We start from the raw sequence: 24,394 nt of genomic DNA on the forward strand, positions 1-24,394 counted from the left end.
ATGTGAATGAGCAGAATTCACAGTCAATTAATGAAAGGGGTTTTTGTCGGGACAACAAGGAGTTTGCTTTCCAGTCTGAGCATGTGCAAAGTGGCTGGACATGAAGGGAACAGCTAAATAACGAGTCAAATTGGGAGTAAGGCCACAGGTGGATGGTGAATGGCCCCTCCCAGAGGGAATAAAAGAGGAGCAGCAGGGGAGTGGAGTTTGCAGGAGACCATCAGTTCGCTTAATATGTTGGTGACTCTCCAAGACTCCTTGCCAAGTTTTGCAGATGTCAGCCTGGCAGTTCTCCAAGCCAGATAAGGTCTGTGACTGTAAATCCTCCCTTGAAAGATTTTGCTGGATGTGAAGGAGCAGAATTCACAGTCAATTAATAAAAGGGGTTTTTGTCGGGACAACAAGGAGTTTGTGTCATGCTCTTGGGAAGCTGATATTGGCCTGGCAGCTCTCCAAGCCACATAAGGTCTGTGACCGTAAATCCTCCCTTGAAAGGCTTTGCTGGCTGTGAATAGCTGAATTCACAGTAAATTAATAAAAGGGTTTTTTCTTGGGACAAGGAGTTTGTGTCATGCTCTTGGGAAGCTGATATCGGCCTGGCAGCTCTCCAAGCCAGATAAAGTCTGTGACCGTAAATCCTCCCTTGAAAGACTTTGCTGGATGTGAAGGAGCAGAATTCACAGTCAATTAATAAAAGGGGTTTTTGTCGGGACAAAGTGTTTTATTTATGGTCTCGGGAAGCCTCGGTCAGAACAGTAACATCTCCCCTGGCCTAATTTTTTTCTCCTGGTTTTAAGTTTTCTTTCTTTCTTTTTCCCTCCCCAGTGTTCACTCTTTGCTTCCCCGCCATCTTCCTCTTCGGGCTTCTCCCGCAAGTCAACACTTGCTTCATGTACCTTCTGGAACAGGTCGAGATGAACATCTTCGGCGGGACAGGTGAGGAGGGAGAGGGTTCGGGGGAAGTGGGACCTTTTGGAAGGGGGTGAGGACACAACATTTGGGATTTGACAACTGTAACAATAGAGGGGATGCATTGGCTCAGTAGCCAAGACGCTGAGCTTGTGGATCAGAAAAGTCGGCAGTTTGATGGTTCAAATCCCTAGTGTCATGTAACGGAATGAGCTCCCGTGACTTGTCCAAGCTTCTGCCAATCTAGCCGTTCGAAAGCATGTAACAAATGAAAGTAGAAAACTAGGAGCCACCTTTGGTGGGAAGGGAACAGCGTTCCGTGCTCTGTTAAGCAGAAACTTGCTATTCACTGCCCTGTTTTTTCCTTTTCCACGTCCAGCTGCCACCAGCCCACTCACCGCCTTGTTCGCCCTGCTCCGCAGCATCCTCGTAGCTGCCCTCCTCTACGGGTTCTGTTTCGGAGCCATTAAGGTATCAACTCTGGGATGGAGGGTTGCTTTGAGGAGGAGGGGGAACTATCTAGTTATTTTTTGGTCAGCCCCCCAAAACAATGTTTTAATATCCCCTCTCCCCAGTGGAGCTGACATTTTGCACCGGCAAGATTGCCCAAAATGTATAAAGATAGATCTGCCAAATGATGGAAGTGGAATCAACCATTGGGTTCATACCATCATATGTGGTGGACTTGCCCCAAAGCAAGAAAATATTGGATGAAAAAACAATGCTTTAATCCCCAGGTTTGACCATAATGAGCCAATGTCTCACCTGAGCCCCCTTCAGTGCTTGATTTTGGGGGAAACACATCCTAAAATATCCCAAAGGTGCTTTTTTTTTCAAGAAGCAACTGGACTCTGGTTTTTTCTTCGAAGACGTTTTGCTTCTCATCCCCGACGCTTCTTCAGTTCTGACTAAATGGTGGAAAATGGAAGGATTTATCCTCCTTGCAGACAGCTGGTCATTTGCATCCTTTTAGAGGGTCGCTGAGGCCACTTGGAGGTTTATTTGTGTCTTCTTTGAAGAGGCTTCGCTTCTCATCCCAGACGCTTCTTCAGTTCTGACTAAATGGTGGAAAATGGAAGGATTGATCCTCCTTGCAGATAGCTGGTCATTTGCATCCTTTTATAGAGTTGTTGAGGTGACCTATAGAGGTTTATCAGTGTCCCCAGGGTCACCTGAGTGCTGCTCCTGGCTCCTGTAGTCTGCAATTTTTTTCCCTCTGAAAATCCATTCATGCTCCCACACCCTTCAAAGGATGTCCGTCCCAAATTGTATAGCTAAAACTCTGTAGAGATTTTCAGCCATCCAGGTCATGGATGTCCCAAAGGTGCTTTTTTCAGGAGGCAACTGGACTTTTTATTTTGAAGACGTTTTGCTTCTCATCCAAGAAGTTTCTTCCACTCTGACTGGATGGTGGGGAATGGAAGGATTTATCCTCCTTGCAGACAACTGGTCATTTGCATCCTTTTAGAGCAGTGGTAGTCAACCTGGTCCCTACCGCCTACTACTGGGCGTTCCAGCTTTCATGGTGGGCGGTAGGGGTTTGCTGTAATTCTTGCTTTATAAATTTTATAAAGTAAAGTTACTTCCCTACTTTATAAATCACCATTACTGTGGAACCGGTGGGTGGTTAGAAATTTTTACTACTAACAGAGATACAAAAGTGGGCGGCAGGTATAAAAAGGTTGACTATCCCTGTTTTAGAGGGTGGTTGAGGCCACTGGAGGCTTATCTGTGTCCTCAGGAGGGTCACCTGAGGATTTATATACCTTGCAGACAGCTGGTATTTTGCATCCTTTTAGAGCAGTGTTTCTCAACCTTGGTGACTTTAAGTCCTGTGCTGGCTGGGGGATTCTGGGAGTTGAAGTCCACAGGACTTAAAGTTGCCAAGGTTGAGAAACACTGTTTTAGAGGGTCATTGAGGCCACTTGGAGATTTATCTGTGTCCTCAGGGGGAATGGATTTCCAGAGAACAATTGCAGACTACAGGAACCATTTGCACCACTCAGGTGACCCTGAGGACACAGATAAGCCACCAAGTGGCCTCAGCGACCCTCTAAAAAGAATGCAAATGACCAGCTTTCTGCAAGGAATATAAATCGTTCCCAGATAAACCTCCAAGTGGCCTCAACGACCCTCTAAAAGGATGCAAATGAGCAGCTGTCTGCAAGGAATATAAATCCTTCCCAGATAAACCTCCAAGTGGCCTCAACGACCCTCTAAAAGGATGCAAATGAGCAGCTGTCTGCAAGGAATATAAATCCTTCCCAGATAAACCTCCAAGTGGCCTCAACGACCCTCTAAAAGGATGCAAATGAGCAGCTGTCTGCAAGGAATATGAATCGTTCCCAGATAAACCTCCAAGAGGCCTCAACGACCCTCTAAAAGGATGCAAATGACCAGCTGTCTGCAAGGAATATAAATCCTTCCCAGATAAACCTCCAAGTGGCCTCAACGACCCTCTAAAAGGATGCAAATGAGCAGCTGTCTGCAAGGAATATAAATCCTTCCCAGATAAACCTCCAAGTGGCCTCAACGACCCTCTAAAAGGATGCAAATGACCAGCTGTCTGCAAGGAATATAAATCGTTCCCAGATAAACCCCCAAGTGGCCTCAACGACCCTCTAAAAAGGATGCAAATGACCAGCTGTCTGCAAGGAATATAAATCGTTCCCAGATAAACCTCCAAGTAGCCTCAATGACCCTCTAAAAGGATGCAAATGACCAGCTGTCTGCAAGGAATATAAATCCTTCCCAGATAAACCTCCAAGTGGCCTCAACGACCCTCTAAAAGGATGCAAATGACCAGCTGTCCACAAGGAATATAAATCCTTCCCAGATAAACCTCCAAGAGGCCTCAACAACCCTCTAAAAGGATGCAAATGACCAGCTTCCTGCAAGGAGGACCAATCCCTCCATTCCCCACCATCCAGTCAGAGCAGAAGAAGCTTCTTGGCTGAGAAGCGAAATGTCTTCAAAAACAAGAAAGTCCAGTTGCTGCCTGAAAAAAGCATCTTTGGGACAGCCAGGACCTGAATCTCCATAGACACTCTAAAATAAATTGTTGCTGCTCCTGGATACACAACCTGGGCTGTGCTTTGCCAACGAACCTGCGCTTTGTAGAGTTGAGACATTGCCAACACCAGCATGCCGGACGTCCCTTGCGTTCTCTTCCCGCTTTCCAGGTGCCATGGGGTGACCAGCATGTGCCCGTGCTCTTTTCGGTCTTTTGTGGCATCCTGGTGTCCCTGTCCTACCACCTGAGCCGTCAGAGCAGCGACCCTACCATCCTCTGGTCTGTAGCTCCCTCCCACCCTCACCCTAACCTTTCCGGGGGGGGGGCGGGGGGTTCCGCTAGGGAGAAGACAAGAGTCCGTCGCTTGGATGCTGCTTCGGAATTCAACAAACCAGGTTTTCTATCCTCTCCCCCCCCCCCGCCCCCGATGACCTTTAGGTCTCTGATCCGCACCAAGCTTTTCCCCGAGTTCGAAAACCGCAACATGGAAGATCCCCCAGTCGGCGTGAAGGATCCCCTCCCGGAGAAACTGCGCAGTTCCCTGGTGAGGAAGGCCTTTGCCCTGAAAAGCAGACCTGGATCTCGGCCATCCCTTCTTGGGGGGGCGGCGGGGGGGGTGTTAATGGGGAGGAGGAACTAAACCAGGGGTGTCATACTTGATTTCATTGAGGGCCGCAGCAGTGTTGTGTTTGACCTGGAGGGTGGTGGTGGTAGTGATGGCAGGGTGGATGTTTCCAGGATGGGCGTGGCCCGGAGGTGGGCTTCCAAAATTGCAGCAACAGATGTAAGATATAAGACACATAAAAAGAAGGAAAAGAGAAAAGAATATTTAGAAATGGGAGAATAGCAGAATGATATGAGTCCAGCAGAGAGAGAGAGAGAGAGAGAGATTGTTAACAAGGTAAAAATATGGTTTTATTAGAATGTGTGGGAATTATATTAAGACCCTTAAAGCTGATGAATAATTAGGTTACGTTGATTATGTAAAACTTGAAAATTTGAAACTCGAAGCTTCATATTCATAAGAGCCGAGGTGGCGCAGTGGTTAAATGCAGCACTGCAGGCTACTTCAGCTGACTGCAGATCTGCAGTTCGGCTGTTCAAATCTCACCGGTTCAGGGTTGACTCAGCCTTCCATCCTTCCGAGGTGGGTAAAATGAGGACCCGGATTGTTGTTGGGGGCAATGTGCTGTCTCTGTAAACTGCTTAGAGAGGGCTGAAAGCCCTATGAAGCGGTATATAAGTCTAACTGCTATTGCTATTGCTATATTGTTAATGGAAAACAGAGGGAAAAGAAATGAAATTTTTATTTTATTTTTTTAAAGAGAAAGAAAAACTATACGGTTTCTGTGTGTTAACAAATTAGAAATGGGAAAATAGCGGCTAAAATCAGAAATCATGGAAGTATCATGTTGAATGAATTGTGGTTTTTTGATGGGAATGTTAAAGGGGGAATTCGGACAACACTCTGGTCACAATTTTTTTTTTATTATGTAAGAAAAATAAATATTTTTTTTAAAAAGTGCAGCAACATGTTCGCTGCCTTATTGCTGGGTGGGCGTGGCCTAGTCAGCATCCTGCCCTACGCCGGGAGGGGGGAGGTGTTTTTCACTCTGCTTCCCCTGGGCTCCGGAAACTGGCCCGTTTCCACACTTCCAGAATCTCCCGTAGGACTGTTTTCTCCCCCTCTCTGAGCTTCCGTGCAGGCCTTACACTTACCTGGCATAATAAACGGGCTGCGTGGAGATTCCTGGAAGGGGAGGGGTGGGTGTGGCCAGCTAGGGGGTGGCATTTGGGGATTCGCCAAACTGGGCAGAATCCTAGCTGGAGGATCGCCCGAACCCGTGCAAACCCCCAGCAGCCCACCCCTGGTGTCGCCAGCTTGATGCCAGCTTGTGTCGGGACGCCTGTGGTGGCTCGAGCGCTCTGCCAGCAAAAACGGGCTCCCAATCTGTTTTCGGCTGGGACAGCCTCCTGCAACTCTCAGCCACCGAAAAAGGGGCTCCATATTCGCTGGCAGAGGGTTGCAGGGGGCCGTCCCAGCCTAAAACGGAGATTGGGAGCCCATTTTCGCTGGCAGAGATACCCCGGGCCAGTCCCTTGCTGTTGTGGCCCCGTGAGTTAGATCTAAGCCCCGTGCGGCCTGGATGCGGGCCTTGTGTTTAACATCCTGGAATGAAATCATGATGGAAAGGCGTGTCCAAGCTCCATTCCGCATCCAGAGCTTCTGGCTTCCCCTTTCCTGCTGTTCAACATATCCGTCCCACTGTGTTAAGCAGCCAAAGGAACTCCTGGGACATTTCTTTTCATCCGAGAAAATTTTACACAAAAGCCATATGGGTGCAGAAGGTGAAAAGCCACGTCTAATATTTTCGCGCGCAAACAGCAGAGGAGAAACGTTTCCTTTCCCCCCCTGACTCTCCCCATGTCCAATGTCCACCAATCAGTTGCACTGGCTTTATTTTGGAAACGGCCTGTCTGCCTCGGAGATTCCCGGGCAATTACCATGGGGCGCTTGGGCCTGTATCGCGTTTCCAGGCGGCACACACTGGCTACTGCTGTCTGCGGGTACGGCCGCGTAGCGGGTCAACTGTGACAATGATACCTCTTTTATCCTTCTGCCCAACGCAGCGCGAGATCCTTCACTCCGACCTCGTCATGTGCTTCATCATCGCCGTGCTGACCTTCGCCATCAGCGCCAGTACCGTCTTCATCGCTCTCGAGGTACCTAACATCAGAACATTGAGGGGGAGGGACGGAAAGGGGGGAGCGTGGGGGGGGCAGGGGGTAGCCGCTTGGCCTGTGGATAATACAGTGGGATGCTGATTCTACAGAGAATCCTTGACTTGCTATAGTTTGTTTCGGGACGGTTCAAAGTTACAGGAGCACTGAAAACAGTGGCTTATGACCGTTTTTCACACGTACGACCGTTGTGGCATCCCCATGGTCAGGTGATTAGAATTCTGACTTTTGGCAACTGACTCGCATGCGATGGTTGTCTGCGGAAGTTGTGGGTGTAAAAAACATTGGAGGTTTTTAAGAAGAGATTGGACAAGCATTTTATCTGACATGGTTGATATAAAGTTTCCTGCTGGAGCAGGGGGTTGGACTAGAAGACCTCCGAGGTCCTTTCTGATTCGGGTTATTCTGTTATTCATGCAATCCCCTTTTTGGGATCCCCCCTGACAAGCATAGCCAATGGGGAAACCAGATTCCGTCTTACTAACATAAAAACCACTCCAGTGATTCCCTTAAGAACTGTACCAGGGATGAGGTGGCTCAGTGGCTAAAATGCCTAGAAAGGTCGGCAGTTGGGCGGTTCAAATACCTAGCGCCGCGTAACGGAGCGAGCTCCCGTGACTTGTCCCAGCTTCTGCCAACCTAGCAGTTCGGAAGCATTTAAAAATGCAAGTAGGAAAATAGGGACCACCTTTGTTGGGAAGGGAACTGCGTTCCGTGCGCCTTCGGCGTTGAATCATGCCGGACACATGACCACGGAGACGTCTTTGGCCAGCGCTGGCTCTTTGGCTTTGAAACGGAGATGAGCATCGCCCCCTAGAGTCGGGAACGACTAGCACAGATGTGCGCGGGGGGGGGGGGGGGACCTTTACCTATCCAATTCTCTTCTTCCCTTTTCTGCATAGCGTTTCTCTCATTCTGCCCTCCTCAGTCTGTTCTAGGCTACGTACTCTATGCCCTGGCAGGATTGGTGGGTTTTGTCACCCACTACCTCCTGCCACAACTCCGGAAGCAGCTGCCCTGGTTTTGCCTGTCCCAGCCCGTCCTGAAACCGCGAGAATACAGCCAGTTCGAAGTCCGCAGTAAGTGCACCACTGAATGGGAAGTGAATGGAGGGCCTGGGAGGCTCTGGGTTCTACCACTGTCCCCTCATCCCCGACACTAGGCATGCTGGTCGAAAGTGAAGGCAGCGGTTGGGCACCAACTGGATCCCAATTTAATTTCTTGTGGGAAAACTTCCAATAGGATTGCATCTAGAGAGGAGTCTACTATTAGCAATTTAGAAGTGGGTGGACTTCAACTCCCAGCATTCCACAGCCAACATGGCCATTGGCCAGAATTCTGGGAATTGAAGTCCAGCCCTCTTAAAGCAGACTGGTTAGGGAATTCTGGGAGTTGGAGTCTGCCCATCTTAAAGCAGGCTGACTGGGGAATTCTGGGAGCTGAAGTACACCCATCTTAAACCATGGTGGTTGGGGAATTCTAGGAGTTGAAGTCCTCCTATTTTAAAACATGCTGACTGGGGAATTCTGGGAGTTGAAGTCCACTCATTTTAAAGCATGCTGACTGGGGAATTCTGGGAGCTGAAGTCCTCCCATCTTAAACCATGGTGGTTGGGGAATTCTAGGAGTTGAAGTCCTCCTATTTTAAAACATGCTGACTGGGGAATTCTGGGAGTTGAAGTCCACTCATTTTAAAGCATGCTGGCTGGGGAATTCTGGGAGTTGAAGTCCGCCCATCTTAAACCAGGCTGGCTGGGGAATTCTGGGATCTGAAGTCCACCCATCTTAAATCATGGTGGTTGGGGAATTCTGGGAGTTGAAGTCCACCCATCTCAAACCATGCTGGTTGGGAAATTCTGGGAGCTGAAGTCCTCCCATCTTAAAGCAGGCTGACTGGGGAATTCTGGGAGTTGAAGTCCACCCATCTTAAAGCAGGCTGACTGGGGAATTCTGGGAGCTGAAGTCCACCCATCTTAAACCAGGGTGTTTGGGGAATTCTAGGAGTTGAAGTCCTCCTGTCTTAAAACACGCTGGCTGGGGTATTCTGGGACCTTAAACAGACTGTAGATTAAGAGGAATTGTAGAATAGATTAGGAAGTTGCAGCATCCCTGGGCTTTGAGCTTGTCTCGGCCTCAGGGTTATCGCAGACCATTTGGGGTTGAAATGGGGGAAATGTGGTGGTCTCCATCCTTTTCTTTTGACTTCTCTACTTCCCCCCCCCCTCCCGTCCTTCCAGGTGCGGCGGAGTTGATGTGGTTTGAGAAGCTGTACGCCTGGCTGCAGTGCGTCGAGAAGTATGTCATCTACCCAGCTGTGGTGCTGAACGCCTTGACCATTGATGCTCATTGGGTCAGCAGCCCTCGGCAGGAGAAGCTCTGCATTCCGTAAGTCCATCCAGTCCAGCCTGCAGTCCCTTTGGTGATGGTGGTGTGTGTGTGTGTGGGGGGGGGGGAAATCACCTCACACGTACAAAGGAGCTTCCGACGACTTCATCATCTTTTAAACCCTGTCCCCCCATATTCCCTTGCGGGGTGGAGCCTTGCCAAGTGAATGGAGCCAGCAGAATTGTTTTAATGGCCGGATGCTACTCATGTCGCCATTGCGGAGTTTTGTTCAGCAGATATATTCTCAGTGTGCCCAGAGAGAGAATAGAGATACAATATCAGATTACAAAATGCCCAAAGGAGGAAAAGCCTCAACTAAACTAAACTAAACTAAACTAAACTAAACTAAACTAAACTAAACTAATTAATGGCCGGATGCCTCTCATGTCGCCATTGCTGAGTTTTGTTCAGCAGATATATTCTCAGTGTGCCCAGAGAGAGAATAGAGTTTACAATATCAGATTACAAAATGCCCAAAGGAGGAAAAGCCTTCAGCGCAAGGAAATTTTCGTTGTTTTGCGACGTCACATCACACGTACAAAGAGGGTAGGGCTTATGGACAAGGCTGCTTTTCTTGATGGTTGCGCAGGGGTCAGAATGCAGTATTTGTAGGCTAATTCTGGAGACTGCCAACAGTTCGATTCTCACCGGCTTAGGGTTGACTCAGACTTCCGTCCTTCCAAGGTTGGTAAAATGAGGACCCAGATTGTTGGGGGCAAGAGGCTGATTTTGTAAACCACTTAGAGAGGGCTGGAAAGCACTTTGAAGTGGTATATAAGTGCTATTGTTATTCTGTCCTGCCCCTATTTCTATTTCTATTCCCATTGCAGTCTGAATTCTAATTCTATTCTATTCTAATTCTATTATATATTAATTATATTGTATTCTATATTAATTCTATTCTATATTAATTCTATTCTATATTAATTCTATTTTATTTTAATTCTATTCTATATTGATTCTATTCCAATTCTATTCTATTCTATATTAATTCTATTCTATATTAATTCTATTCTATATTAATTCTATTTTATTCTAATTCTATTCTTTTCTTTTCTATAAATTCTATTCTATATTAATTCTGTTTTATTCTATTCTATAAATTCTATTCTATATCAATTCTATTCTATTCTATATTAATTCTATTCTATTCTACATTAATTCTATTCTATTCTTCTACTCTACTCTACTCCCTATGCTATTCTCTATTCTATTCTATTCCTTAATTCTACTCTCTTCTAGTCTTTATTCTATTCTTAATGCTGTTCCTTATTCTATTCTGTTCGGATGTCGACCTCTGCCACAATAAATGGAAGGAAGCAAATCTTTCAAAAGTTTGCACTTTCCCCCCCCCCTAAAAAGAGCGATAGGTAATAATCCTCCCCTTCTTTCCCCTCCCTGCCCCCAATCCGATCCCCCCCAGGTGCCGAGCTCTCCTCCTCACCGTGGCTGGCATGAAACTTCTGCGGAGTTCCTTCTGCTGCCCCCCGCAGCAGTACGTCACCCTGGGCTTCACTGTGCTCTTCTTCCAGTTCGACTACAAACAATATTCGGAGGGTTTTCTCACCGACTACTTCATCATGTCTATTCTCTTTAGCAAGGTGCGTGCGGGTTTGGGGCAGTCCCCCACCGCCCCCCCCGCTTCCTTAGTATCTAGAAGGAAGAGACCAGGGACCTGCAGAGATTTACAGCCAGTGGTGGGATTCAAATAATTTAATAAACGGTTCTCTGCCCTAATGATCAGCTGGGTGGGCGTGGCCATGGTGGGCATGGCCAGGGCTGTGTGACAGCCTTCAGCCTCCTTCAGCCTAGTGGGAGCCAAAACAGGTGCAGGGGAACTCCTGGAAGGAGCGGGGCAGGGCCAGCCACCAATTTAACAACCTGTTCTCTGCCCTAATGACTGGATGGGAGGGCGTCACTGTTGTGGGCATGGCCAGGGCTGTGTGACCGCCCCCCCCCCCACAACACACCCATTTTGGGCCTAGTAGGCCTCCCTGCAGCCTCCTGGGAGCCAAAACAGGGGCGCAGGAGGAATCCTGGAAAGAGCGGGGCAGGGCCAGCCACCAATTTAACAAACGGTTCTCTGCCCTAATGGCCGGGTGAGTGGGCGTGGCCATTGTGGGCACGGCCAGGGCTGTGTGACCGCCTCCCCAACACGCCCCATTTTGGGCCTAGTAGGCCTCCCTGCAGCCTCTTGGGAGCCAAAACAGGGGCACGCGGGGGAATCCTGGAAGGGGTGGGGCCAGCCACCAATTTAACAACCAGTTCGGCTGAAGTGGTGCGGACCGATTGAATCCCACCACTTTTTACAGCTGTGCTTGGGGTTTGTGGATGTACAGGTGAAATCCTCAACGTTCTCTTTTTCTCCCCTCTCCTGTGGTCTTCATTGCTTGTTTCTTTTTTTAACCCCAGCTGTGGGACCTCTTGTACAAGCTCCGTTTTGTCCTCACGTACATCGCGCCCTGGCAGATCACCTGGGGCTCAGCCTTCCATGCCTTCGCCCAGCCCTTCGCCGTGCCACGTATCCTTTTCCAAGAAGGGGAGGAAGGAGGAAGGAATTTGCCTTTCCTCGCCAAAACCAAAGGGGCAAATAACCTGTGGAACTCGGGGCCTCAAGAAATTTTGAAGACAGCATTTGTTTGTTTGCTTGTTTTTTTATGTATTTGTTTATGAAGGCGAGAAGGGAAGGAAGGAAGGACAGAGACAAGGAAGGGAAGGGAAGGGAGGAAGGAAGGAAGGAAGGAAGGAAGGGAAAGGCATAGGAAGGAGGGGAGGACAGAGACAGAAGAAAAGAGAAAGAAAAAAAGAAAGAAAAAGAAAGGCATAGGGAAGGAAGGATAGACAGAGAAAAAAATAAAAAGAGAGAAAGAAAAAGACATAGGGAAGGAAAGAAAGGACAGAGACAGAAGAAAATAAAAAGGAAGAAAGGAAAAAAGAAAGAAAGGCATAGGGAGGGAAGGAAGGAAGGACAGAGACAAGGGAAGGAAGGAAGGAAGGAAGAGAAAGGCATAGGAAGGAGGGGAGGACAGAAAGAAGAAAAGAAAGAAAAAGAAAGGCATAGGGAAGGAAGGATAGACAGAGTAAAAAAGAAAAAGAGAAAGAAAAAAACATAGGGAAGGAAAGAAAGAAGGATAGAGACAGAAGAAAATAAAAAGGAAAAAAGCAAAAAAGAAAGAAAGGCATAGGGAAGGAAGGAAGGACAGAGACAGGAAAAGAAAGGAGAGAAAGAAAGAGAAAGAAGAAAAAAGGAAGAGACAGACAGAAGAAAAGAAAAAGAAAGGAAAGAAAGAAAGAAAAGAGAAAGAAAGACATAGGGAGGGAAGGCAGGACAGAGACAGAAGAATAGAAAAAGGAAAAGAAAAAGAAAGAAAGAAAGAAAGAAAGAAAGAAAGGCATAGGGAGGGAAGTATGGATGGATGGATGGATTTCTCAGGTTACAATTCTGTTTCGGATTCAGATTTCTTTTATCTAACCCAGTTTTCCCAACTCTGGCAACTTTTAGACGGGTGGACTTCTGGCTGCCAAAAGTTGTCGGAATAAGCAGAGATGACTAGATTGGCTGCTTTGATTAAAGAAAAAAGAAAAGAAAAAACAGAATTATTTTTGTTTCCACTTTGAAAACTACTTCGGGACTTTGTGCTTGAGTTTGGGGGGAAAAATTGAAACTTTTTTGAGTTTTGGCTTTTACAAAATTAGATTGGCTTGTTGTTTACAGAAATGACTACTTTATATTACTCTGTCAAAGTAAAAAAAGTTTTTACTCTTATTCTACTGCACCAAATTCCTTTTCTTTCTTTCCCCACTTTCTCTTAATTTTTCCCCTGCTCTATTTTTCCTACCGTTTTCTTTTATAACCTTTGCATTTTATATTATAAACTAATTAAAAAACAAAAAATAGAAAAGTGGGGGTGGACTTCCAACTGCCAGAATTCCCCAGCCAGCCATGAAAAATTAAATCCAACCCATCTTAAAATTGTCAAGGTTGCGAAGCGCTTGTCTTGGGTTCAAATCTACCACCAGCTCCTTCCTTCTGCCCATAAACAGAGAGCTTCGGAAGTGAAACCTCCTGACTTACCTCTGGTTTGCTTGATGTGTCCTTAACCCCTGGCCTGTCCAGATTCAGCCATGCTCTTCCTCCAGGCTGTTCTCTCCGCGCTGTTCTCCACGCCCCTCAACCCGTTGCTGGGCAGCGCCGTGTTCATCATGTCTTATGCTCGCCCCGTCAAATTTTGGGAGCGCGATTACAAGTGAGTCGAGGTTATAAAGGCCTCCAGACCAATTCATTTGCTTTCATTCATCGGAGGAAGGGGTTCTAATAGCACCGCTTGCTATCATCATCATCAACAACATCTCTTGCGGGGTGGAGTCCGGGCAACGGAATGCAGCTGTGTGTTTACTGGCTGGATGCCTTTCCTGTCGCCAGTGCGGAGTTTTGTCCAGCAGATATATTCTCATTGTGCCCAGAGAGAGAAATATCTGCCTTTACCTAGCATTGAACTCACAGCTTCCTGATTTTGAGGCCCCATAATCTCTTGTAGGGTGGAGTCCGGGCAACTGAATACAGCTGTGTGTTTAATGGCCAGATGCCTTTCCTGTCTCCAGTGCGGAGTTTTGTCCAGCAGATATATTCTCATTATGCCCAGAGAGAGAAATATCTGCCTCTACCTAGCACGGAACTCACAGCCTCCTGATTGTGAGGCTCCATAATCCCTTGTAGGGTGGAGTCTGGGCAACTGAATACAGCTGTGTGTTTACTGGCCAGATGCCCTCCCCGTTGCCAATGAGGAGTTTTGTCCAGCAGATATATTCTCATCCTGCCCAGAGAGAGAATGATATCTGCCTCTGCCACTTTTTGCTATCCTATGGTAAAAAGAACCATTCTGTAAATGCTTAGAAACACACATTTTTCTATGACAATAGTTAATCTTATTTTAATAAAGGCAGTAATAGGAAGCCCTTCCTGTTTCTTCAGCTATTTTGGCATGCTGGGTAAATGCCTCAGAAGACTAACTTTATCAAATAACCTGCATTTATCTTTATCCCCCCCCCCCCGCTTCATTTCCTTTGTTTTTATTTAGAAGTGTTTCTCAACCTTAGCAACTTTCAGCAGTCTGGACTGCTTAAAATCCCAAGATTGCCCAGCCCGCATGTTTTAAGAGGGATGGACTTCAACTCCCAGAATTCTTAGCAAGCGCCCTGCCGGTTGAGGAATTCTGGGAGTCGAAGTCCAGGCAGCTTACAATAGCTGTGGTATGGGAAATACTGATTTAAATATTGCCAGCGACCACAGCTTTATGATTTAATGGAAGAATATAAGAGGGCCAGATATTTAAACTTGTCTTTTGGGGAATGGAGTTGAGGATTTGATGATGATGCCTCTCTTAATTCATGAAATCAAATTGGGCAATCAGATACAGGGTGCAACTCTTCAGGCAGCCACAAGGGGGCAGCAGCATTCCTGTTGAATAGAATAGAATAGAATAGAATAGAATAGAATAGAATTTAATCGAAGAATATAGAGGGCCAGATATTAAAACTGTCCTTTGGGGAAAGGAGTCGAGGATTTGATGATGATGCCTCTCTTAATTCATGAAATCAAATTGGGCAATCAGATGCAGGGGGTAACTCTTCAGACAGCCACAAGGGGGCAGCAGCATTCCTGTTGAATAGAATAGAATAGAATAGAATTTAATGGAGGAATATAAGAGGGCCAGATATTTAAACTTGTCTTTTGGGGAAAGGAGTTAAGGATTTGATGATGATGCCTCTTAATTCATGAAATCAAATTGGGAAATCATATGCAGGGTGCAACTCTTCAGGCAGCCACAAGGGGGCAGCAACATTCCTGTTGAGTAGAATAGAATAGAATTTAAGAATAGCCTCTTCCTGATCTCATGTCCTTCCTTCCTTCTTCCCAGCACCAAGAGAGTGGATCATTCAAACACCCGACTGGCCACACAGCTTGATCGCAACCCTGGTAGGTGATCGGACAGCCCATATCGTTGGCAATCTCGCAGGGAAAGACACGGGGGCATCCCCGATTTACGGCCGTTTGCTTAAAGACCATTGGAAGTTAACAACGGACCCCTCAAAAAGCACTCACGACGCAGTTCTGAAGCTCCCAGGGCCATCGCTCCCGCAGTCACCTGGCCGCATTTTGTGGGATGCCACAAACAGCCATAAATACGGGGTGACACATTTTTCAGGGCTGTTGTGACCTCCAACAGTCATTAAAAAAGGTCGTAAGTCGAAGACTACCTGCAGATCTTCTTTTAACAACCCCATAATCCCTTGTGGGGTGGAGTCTGGGCAACTGAGTGTTTTACTGGCTGGATGCCGTCCCTGTCGCCAGGGTGGAGTTTTATTCAGCAGATATATTCTCATTGTGCCCAGAGAGAGAAATATCTGCCTCTACCTAGGATCGAACTTGCAGCCTCCTAATTGTGAGGCCCCATAATCCCACGTGGGGTGGAGTCTGGGCAACTGAATGGAGCTGAGTGTTTACTGGCCAGATGCCGTCCCTGTCACCAGGGCAGAGTTTTGTTCAGCAGATATATTCTCATTGTGCCCAGAGAGAGAGAAGTAGCTGCCTCTACCTAGGATCGAACTCACAGCCTTCTGATTGTGAGGCGAGAGCTCCGCCTCTAGGCCACCATGCCACCAGAATGACCTGCAGATGTCCCAGAAGACCTAAAGCTGGTGGGATCACCTCTCCCTTGCTTCTGCCATCCTGCAGGTGCTGACGATAACAACCTGAACTCCATCTTTTACGAGCATCTGACCCGCTCGTTGCAACACACCCTCTGCGGGGACCTGGTGTTGGGACGCTGGGGCAACTACACCACGGGGGACTGTTTCATCCTGGCCTCAGATTACCTGAACAGCCTCGTTCACCTGATCGAGATCGGCAACGGCCTGGTCACCTTTCAGCTGCGAGGCCTCGAATTCCGCGGTGAGCTGAGGGGGAAGCTGCGGTTGGGTGGGGTAAGATAGGGAGACCAGATTTGGTCTCCCTGGGAAGCTATAAAAAAGCTGAAGACGATTTATTGTTGTATGTCACGAAGTCATGTCCGACCCACCGCGACCCCATGGACCACGTTCCTCCAGGCCTTCCTGTCCTCTCCCATCCTCTGGAGTCCATTGAAGCTCAGGCTGACTGCTTCGGTGACTCCATCCAGCCCCCTCCTTCTCTGCCATCCCCTTCTTCTTCTTCTGCCCTCCATCGTTCCCAGCATGAGGCTCTTCTCCAGGGAGTCCTTCTTCCTTCTCATCAGGTGGCCAAAGCCTTTGAGTTTCCTCTTCAGGATCTGGCCTTCTAAAGAGCAGCCAGGGTGGATCTCCTCTAGGACTGACCGGTTGGATGGCCTTGCAGTCCAAGGGACTCACAGGAGTCTTCTCCAGCACCTGAGTTCAAAGGCCTCCTTTCTTTGGTGCTCAGCCTTCCTTGTGGTCCAACCTTCACAGCCATCCGTTGCAACTAGGAAAACCACAGCCTTGAATAGACACACTTTTGATTGGCAGGGTGATGTCTCTGCTTTTTAGGATGCTGTCTAGATTTGCCATCGCTTTTCTTCACAGGAAGAAGTGTCTTTTAATTCCTTGGCTGCAATCCCCATCTGCGGTGATCTTGGAGCCCAGGAAAATAAAATCTGTCCCTCCCTCCATTTCTTCCCCATCTACTTGCCAGGAATTGAGTGGGCTGGATGCCATGATCTTAGTTTTCTTAATGTTGCGTTTCAAGCCAACTTTTGCACTCTTCTCCTTCGCTCGCATCAGGAAGGTCTTTAGTTCCCCTTCACTTTCTGCCATTTCCATAACATATAATCACATCTATACTATCACATAGCCAATATCATGTTGTATTATTAAGTAATTACATCAATTCATCTTGCCATCAACTAAAAAAAGAAAGAAAGAAAGAAAAACCAGTTATTGGCTCTTCTGTTCTCCATACACCATATTTATACCTTATCCGACACTTTCTTCCCCCTCTCTCCTCCCCCTCTCTACCTCCTTTCTTCCCTCCATCATCCTTTTCTACTCTACTTCCCCTTCCTTTCTCCTTCTCCTCTCTCCCCTTACCACTCCTCCTCATACACCTCATCTCCCCCCCCCTTGCCCTCTCACCTATCCCTCTCTTCCTATCTTTCTTCTCTCCTCTGCTTCCCATTCTTCCTCTCATTCACTTGGTGCATTTCAGCTTCTGAGAAGACTCCCTTTTGTGTTGATGGTATTTATAATTCCATTTCAATATACATAAAAAAGAAAAAAAGTAAGGCATAGCAGTATACATGTACAGTCATATTACCTTAAAATCCAACACCCCTCCTCCAAGCTAGTATACTTCCCTCCCTCCCACCCTCCCCCCCAACCTTCCCCCCCCCTGACTTCCCAGAACAATAGCAATAGCAATAGCAGTTAGACTTATATACCGCTTCATAGGGCTTTCAGCCCTCTCTAAGCGGTTTACAGAGTCAGCATATATCGCCCCCCAACAACAATCCGGGTCCTCATTTTACCCACCTCGGAAGGATGGAAGGCTGAGTCAACCCTGAGCCGGTGAGATTTGAACAGCCGAACTGCAGAACTGCAGTCAGCTGAAGTAGCCTGCAGTGCTGCATTTAACCACTGCGCCACCTCGGCTCCAATACAAGGTATAAATCTTTAACAAAAACAGTTTAAAATATACTTAAAGAGAGAGTAGAAAATTAATAACGTCTTTAAATTGAGCTTAGCTCCTCCTTGCTAGGCTAACTATAAACAATTTGCATCATTCCTGATCTTAATCATAAGCTACCTGAAATTTCCTAGACCCATTTTTATTTTGAATATAGTCAATCCATTTTTTCCAGTCTCGTTTATAGCTCTCATTTGGGTTCCACCACAAAACCGCATTCGACTAAAGCGCGCTCGACGAAACCGCGTAGCTGACGTCATCACAGGGCGACAACAGCGCAGAGACAGAAGCACGCTGTAAACGCTAAACCTAAAATTAACCCCTAAAGCTAACCCCCCTAAACCTAACCCTAAACCTAACCCTTAACCTAACCCTAAACCTAATCCTAACCCTTAACCTAACCCTAAACCTAACCCTAAACCTAACCCTTACCTTAACTTGAATCGGCTTGCTTTCAAAGCGCTATTTAAAGCGCCCTTCTTTCTCCGCGCTCGCTGTTGTCGCCCTGTTGATGACATCAGCGACGCGCTTTAATCGGGCGCGCTTTAGTCGAGCGCGGTTTTGTCGTGCCACACTCATTTGAACAGTCCTTAAGATATGCCGATATTTTAGCCATCTCTGCTAAATTTGTAACTTTCAACGTCCATTCTTGGAGAGTAGGCAAATCTTCCTTCTTCCAGTTCTGCGCCACCAACAATCTAGTTCTCACTGTTGCTTCTTGACCGTGCGCCGTCTCAAATCTTAGCCAGAAATTTGAATTATGTTTTTTTTTTTTTAAACCTTCCAGGAACGTACTGCCAGCAGCGGGAGGTAGAAGCCATCACGGAAGGCGTGGAAGAGGACGAAGCCTGTTGCTGCTGCGAACCGGGTCACCTGCCCCGCATGCTGAGCTTCAACGCGGCCTTCGGGCAGCGCTGGCTGGCTTGGGAAGTGGCGGCCACCAAGTACGTCTTGGAGGGCTACAGCATCAGCGACAACAACGCAGCCTCCATGCTGCAGGTGTTCGACCTGCGGAAGATCCTCATCACGTACTACGTGAAGGTGAGGAATCTTCTTTTCTCATACGGATACCCAGGTCTTTCGCCAAGGACGTTTAAGTCAAAGCTTGCTGGTGTTTTCTCTTTCGTAGATTGGGGGATTGGGGGGGGGGGAGGCGGGAATGGCTCCGGGAAATCCATTTAGCCGGGAATAGAATAAGAGAATAACAGGAGTTGGGAAGGATCTTGGAGGTCTTCTAGACAAACCCCCCCACCCCACCCCCCGGCTCCAGAAAGACACCCTGTGCCTTTCTAGAATAGAGTGGAGTGGAGTAGAATAACAGAATGAGAAGAGAAGATAATAACAGAATGAATACTGAATATAATAGAATAGGAATAGAATAGAATAACAGAATGAAAATAGAATAGAATTCAGAATAGAATGGAATGGAATAGAATAGAATAACAATAAATATAGAATAGAATAGAATAACAATAAATATAGAATAGAACAATAGAATACTGTATATACTCGAGTATAAGCCTAGTTTTTCAGCCCACTTTTTGGGCTGAAAAAAGCCGCCTCGGCTTATACTCGAGTCAGTGAAAAATTTGCCCGAAATGGAGGAGAAAAAGTGGCGGGGCCATGCCGCTGGGTGACACTCGTGAATGGCCCAGTGCCCCTGTGAGTTTCCCCTCCCTCTGTGTCAGTTTGCCGCGCAGCGTGCACCGCACCATCCCCCCTCCTCACGTTCTAATGTAATACAGGGCTGTCTTACGATTCCCCTTCCTCCCCCTCCTGCCGCTCTGCAACGATGTCCCACCTCCTCCTTGTTATGGCAAGCAGCCACATAGCGATGTCCCACCTCCTCTAGTACAGTGATCCAATGATAGGAATCACTGTGCCGTGTGTCATAGGAGGCGGGACATCGCTCCTGCGGCTGCACGGGACATCATCATCACAGCAGGACATCAGCATCATGAGGTGAGTGAAGTATTTCATTGAATACACCGCTAGTTTACTGTTTTTCTTTGAAATAAATATTCAAAAACATTATTGGTATCTATTTTTATTTTTGAAATTTACCGGTAGCTGCTGCATTTCCCACCCTAGGCTTATACTCGAGTCAATAACTTTTCCAGTTTTTTGTGGTAAAATTAGGTGCCTCGGCTTATATTCGGGTCGGCCTATACTCGAGTATATACGGTAAATATACAATAGAATACAATAAAATTCAGAATAGAATAAAATTTAGAATGGAATAGAATAATGGAATAAATATAGAATAGAATAACGGAATAAATATAGAATAGAATAAAATTCAGAATAGAATGGAATGGAATAGAATAATGGAATAAATATAGAATAGAATAGAATAATAGAATAAATATAGAATAGAATAGAATAAAATTCAGAAGAGAATGGAATGGAATAGAATAACATAATAAATATAGAATAGAATAACATAATAAATATAGAATAGATTAATAGAATAAATATAGAATAGAATAGAATAACATAATAAATATAGAATAGAATAACATAATAAATATAGAATAGAATAAGAATAGAATTTAATCTAATCTAAAAGGGACCTTGGAGGTCTTCCAGTCCAACCCCCTGCTCAAGCAGGAGACCCTGTACCATTCCAGACAAACGTTTGTTCAATTTGTTCTTTAAAACTTCCACTGTTGGAGCATTCACAATTTCTGCATTCACAACTTCTGAAGGCAAGTCGTTCCAACCAATTAATTGTTCTAACTGTCAGGAAATTTCTCCTTGGTTTTACGTCGCTTCTTTTGATCGAGCTTGAGATTGGGATTTGATTGCAAAGTCTTAAAACGCCAGCGTTAAAACTCCACAGGGTCTTCTTAACCACCGTTGTGACCCTAAGGGGACTGGAGACTAAAACATATGAAGAACAGTTGCAGGAACTGGGGATGTCTAGTTTAATGAAAAAAAGGACCAGGGGAGAGATGATAGCAGTCTTCCAATATCTCAGGTACTGCCCCAAAGAAGAGGGAGTCAAGCTGTTCTCCAAGGCACCTGAGGGTAAAACAAGAAGCAATGGGTGGAAACTAATCAAGGAGAGAAGCAACTTAGAACTGAGGAGAAATTTCCTGACAGTGAGAACGATCAATTAGTGGGACAGAAGTTGCCTCCAGAAGTTGTGAATGCCCCAACACTGGAAGTCTTTAAGAAGATGTTGGATATCCATTTGTCTGAAACGGTATAGGGTTTCCTTCCTGAGCAGGGGGTTGGACTAGAAGACCTCCAAGGTCCCTTCCAAATCTGTGTTAACCTTCAGCCACGAACCTTAATTGTACGAAGCGTGAGGTTTGCCTGCCCTTCCTTTGACTCACCTCCCAGCCACCTATCACAACTTTTAACCTTCCGGTTGCAATAAAGTCCCCCCCCCCCCCCTCGCCATGAGAAATCTGTCCCTTCCCTCCTTCAGACAACCTAATCGCGGGCGGCCTTTGCGGGTGGATAAGGAAAATGGAATTTTGACGCAGCAACTTGAGGGAGAGAGAGATGTTTTTTGTTAAAGTTTACGGTGGTTTGAGCATAAGGTGACCTCAGCCATTGTCTTCTGAAATCTTGTTTTATAGCTTGCTGTGATTAGCAAACCCAAGTGATGATTAAATGTTTAGCAATAGCAATAGCAGTAGACTTATATACCGCTTCATAGGCCTTTCAGGCCTCTCTAAGCGGTTTACAGAGAGTCAGCATATTGCCCCCAACAATCTGGGTCCTCATTTTACCCACCTCGGAAGGATGGAAGGCTGAGTCAACCCTGAGCCGGTGAGATTTGAACCGCTGAACTGCTGATCTAGCAGTAGCCTGCAGTGCTGCATTTAACCACTGCGCCACCTTGGCTCTTAAATGTTTAACCCTTGAACACTTCCTTTCCTTTTCACATTCCTTTCTTCTTCTCTTCTCTTTCTTTTTTTCTTTCTTTCCTTCCTTCCGTCTCATCTTCCCTCCTCCCTTTTCATTCCCTCCCTCCCATTGCATCCTTCCTTCCTTCCTTCTTCCCATCTTCTTTTCCTCCCTTCCATGCCCTCCCTCCCTCCCTTCCTTCATCTTCCCTCCCCTTTCCCTCCTTCCCATTACTTCCTCCCTCCTTCTTTCCTTATTTCCCTCCTCTCTCCCTCCTTCGCATTACCTCCTTCCTTCCTCCCATCTTCTTTTCCTCCCACCCATGCCCTCCCTCCCTCCCTTTCTTCCTTCATCTTCCCTCCTTCTTTCCTTATTTTCTCTCCTCTCTCCCTCCTTCCCATTACCTCCTTCCTTCTTTCTTCCCATCTTCTTTTCCTCCCTCCCATGCCCTCCCTCCCTCCTTTTCTTCCTTCATCTTCCCTCTTTCTTTCCTTATTTTCCCTCCTCTCTCCCTCCTTCCCATTACCTCGTTCCTTCCTTCCTTCCTTCTTCCCTACTTCTTTTCCTGCCTCCCATGCCCTACCTCCCTCCCTTTCTTCCTTCATCTTCCCTCCTTCTTTCCTTATTTTCCCTCCTCTCGCCCTCCCTCCCATTTCCTCCTCCATCCCTCCTTCCTTCCTTCTTTCCTTCATTCTTTCTTTTCTTTCCTTACTTCCCCTCCATCCCATTTCCTTCCATCCATCCATCCCATTCTCTTCTTTCTTCGCAACCTATCTTTCCTCCCTCCCTCCCTGTTTTTCTTCCTTCCCTCCCTCTCTGCCCCCTTTCCTCTCCCCGCAGAGCATCATCTACTACGTGACCTGCTCCCCGAAGCTGGAGGAGTGGATGGGGAACGAAGGCATCCAGGAAGCCCTCCGGCCTTGCACCGCCCTCAACTACGCCGACAGCGACCCCACCTTCAACCTGAACATTGACGAAGACTACGACCACCGCATGGCGGGAATCTCCCTGGCTTCTTTCTGCAACATCTACCTCGACTGGATTCAGTACTGCTCCGGGCGCAGGGAGAAGGTGAATCGGGAGCCGGAGGGAAGAGGGGGGGAGGAGGATTATCTGACACCTGGCTTGGGAACCTGACAAGTCCCCCCCCCCCCAATTTCTGGAGAAGGGGTTCACGGTGGACCTAAAATTCACCTCCCGCCTATGGTCTCCCTCCTCCTGCAGGCCGTGGACCGGGAGTGGAATTCCCGCCTGGTCACCCTGTGCTTCGGACTTTGCATCCTGGGCCGCCGAGCCCTCGGAACGGCCTCCCACAGCATGTCAGCCAGGTGAGAGGAAGCCCTTCGTGCCTTTGCTTCTCCCGACCCCTCTCGGCTCGATTCCCTTCTGACCCTGATGGTGTTACCTAGCGTGGTCGGGAAATGCCTGCAGGGAAACTCATTTGAGAGCAACAAGGGCCCCACGGAGAATATTGGTTCCCTCGAGGATGGACCTGTTTTTGGGCGCTGTCTGAGCTTGGCAGTTTTCCTGCAGACGTTTCGTGAGCCCTCTAGGTAACACTATCAGTTTTAAAGGGGAGTGGGGTTTGCTGTCTCTCCTACCCGCCCCCATCACTGATGATGATTACATTGGTAATGAAACGTCTGCAAGAAAACCACCAAACTCAGACAGCACCAAGGACCCCTCAGTTAGCGTCGTCCTCCTCCTCCTCCCTTTTCCCTTCTCCCTTCCAGCACTGATAGTGTTACCTAGATGGGTCGTGAAATGTCTGCAGGTAAACCACCGGCAGTTCAGAGAGCACCAAGGACCCCACAGTTGTTATTGTTATTGTGGTTCTCCTTCTTCTCCTCCTTCCTCTTCTTCTACTTCTTCTACTTCTACTACTACTACTACTACTACTTCTACTACTACTACTACTACTACTACTTCTATTACTTCTACTTCTACTACTACTTTTCTTCTACTTCTACTACTACTTCTATTACTTCTACTTCTATTACTTCTACTACTACTTTTTCTGCTACTACTACTACTACTATTGCTTCTACTTCTACTTCTACTACTTCTACTACTACTTTTTCTTTTACTACTTCTAATACTACTACTTCTAATACTACTACTAAAGTAATACTACTAAAGTAATACTATTACTTTTTCTTCTACTTCTACTACTTCTTCTTCTACTTCTACTACTTCTTCTTCTACTTCTTCTCTTCCTCCTCCTCCCTTCTGCAAAATCCCCTCCATTCTAGCTCTGATGATGTTACCTAGCTGGGTCATGAAACACCTGCAGGAAAACCACCGGCAGAGATTTCAGAGAGCACCAAGGACCCCACAGTTGTTGTTATTGTTATTGGTCTTCTCCTTCTGCACCTCCTTCCTCTTCCTCTTCTTTTTCTACTACTACTACTTCTACTTCTAGTACTACTTTTTCTTCTAGTACTACTTTTTCTTCTACCACTACTTCTACTACTACTTCTCCTTCTGCTCCTCCTTCCTCTTCCTCTTCTTTTTCTACTTCTACTACCACTACTACTACTTCTACTACTTTTTCTTCTTCTACTTCTACTACTACTACTTCTACTACTTCTACTACTACTTTTTCTTCTACTACTACTACTACTTCTACTACTTTTTCTTCTACTACTACTACTACTTCTCCTCCTTCCTCTTCCTCTTCTTTTTCTACTACTACTACTACTTTTTCTACTACTTTTTCTTCTAGTACTACTTCTATTACTACTACTTCTCCTTCTCCTCTTCCTCTTCTTTTTCTACTTCTACTTCTACTACTACTACTACTACTGC

The 24,394-nt window shown here is 46.7% G+C and overlaps 1 protein-coding gene across 2 annotated transcripts in view; it reads left to right on the top strand.

Annotated features, from left to right (window-relative positions):
• The window catches only part of PCNX3 (pecanex 3), a 64,229-nt gene that overhangs the window by 29,704 nt on the left and 10,131 nt on the right, over positions 1-24,394 (top strand). For both annotated transcript variants that reach the window (XM_032233973.1, XM_032233974.1), the window contains 15 exons: positions 826-936; positions 1,289-1,380; positions 4,092-4,201; positions 4,361-4,466; positions 6,554-6,646; positions 7,593-7,743; positions 8,901-9,048; positions 10,472-10,649; positions 11,461-11,569; positions 13,166-13,295; positions 14,967-15,025; positions 15,785-16,000; positions 18,513-18,766; positions 22,427-22,657; positions 22,811-22,914. In XM_032233973.1, coding sequence (XP_032089864.1) covers positions 826-936; positions 1,289-1,380; positions 4,092-4,201; positions 4,361-4,466; positions 6,554-6,646; positions 7,593-7,743; positions 8,901-9,048; positions 10,472-10,649; positions 11,461-11,569; positions 13,166-13,295; positions 14,967-15,025; positions 15,785-16,000; positions 18,513-18,766; positions 22,427-22,657; positions 22,811-22,914 — 2,092 coding nt within the window. The remainder of the gene's footprint in view (positions 1-825; positions 937-1,288; positions 1,381-4,091; positions 4,202-4,360; positions 4,467-6,553; positions 6,647-7,592; positions 7,744-8,900; positions 9,049-10,471; positions 10,650-11,460; positions 11,570-13,165; positions 13,296-14,966; positions 15,026-15,784; positions 16,001-18,512; positions 18,767-22,426; positions 22,658-22,810; positions 22,915-24,394) is intronic.

The sequence above is a fragment of the Thamnophis elegans genome, chromosome 17 (genome assembly GCF_009769535.1).
Source record: "Thamnophis elegans isolate rThaEle1 chromosome 17, rThaEle1.pri, whole genome shotgun sequence".
NCBI classification, from domain to species: domain Eukaryota; kingdom Metazoa; phylum Chordata; class Lepidosauria; order Squamata; family Colubridae; genus Thamnophis; species Thamnophis elegans.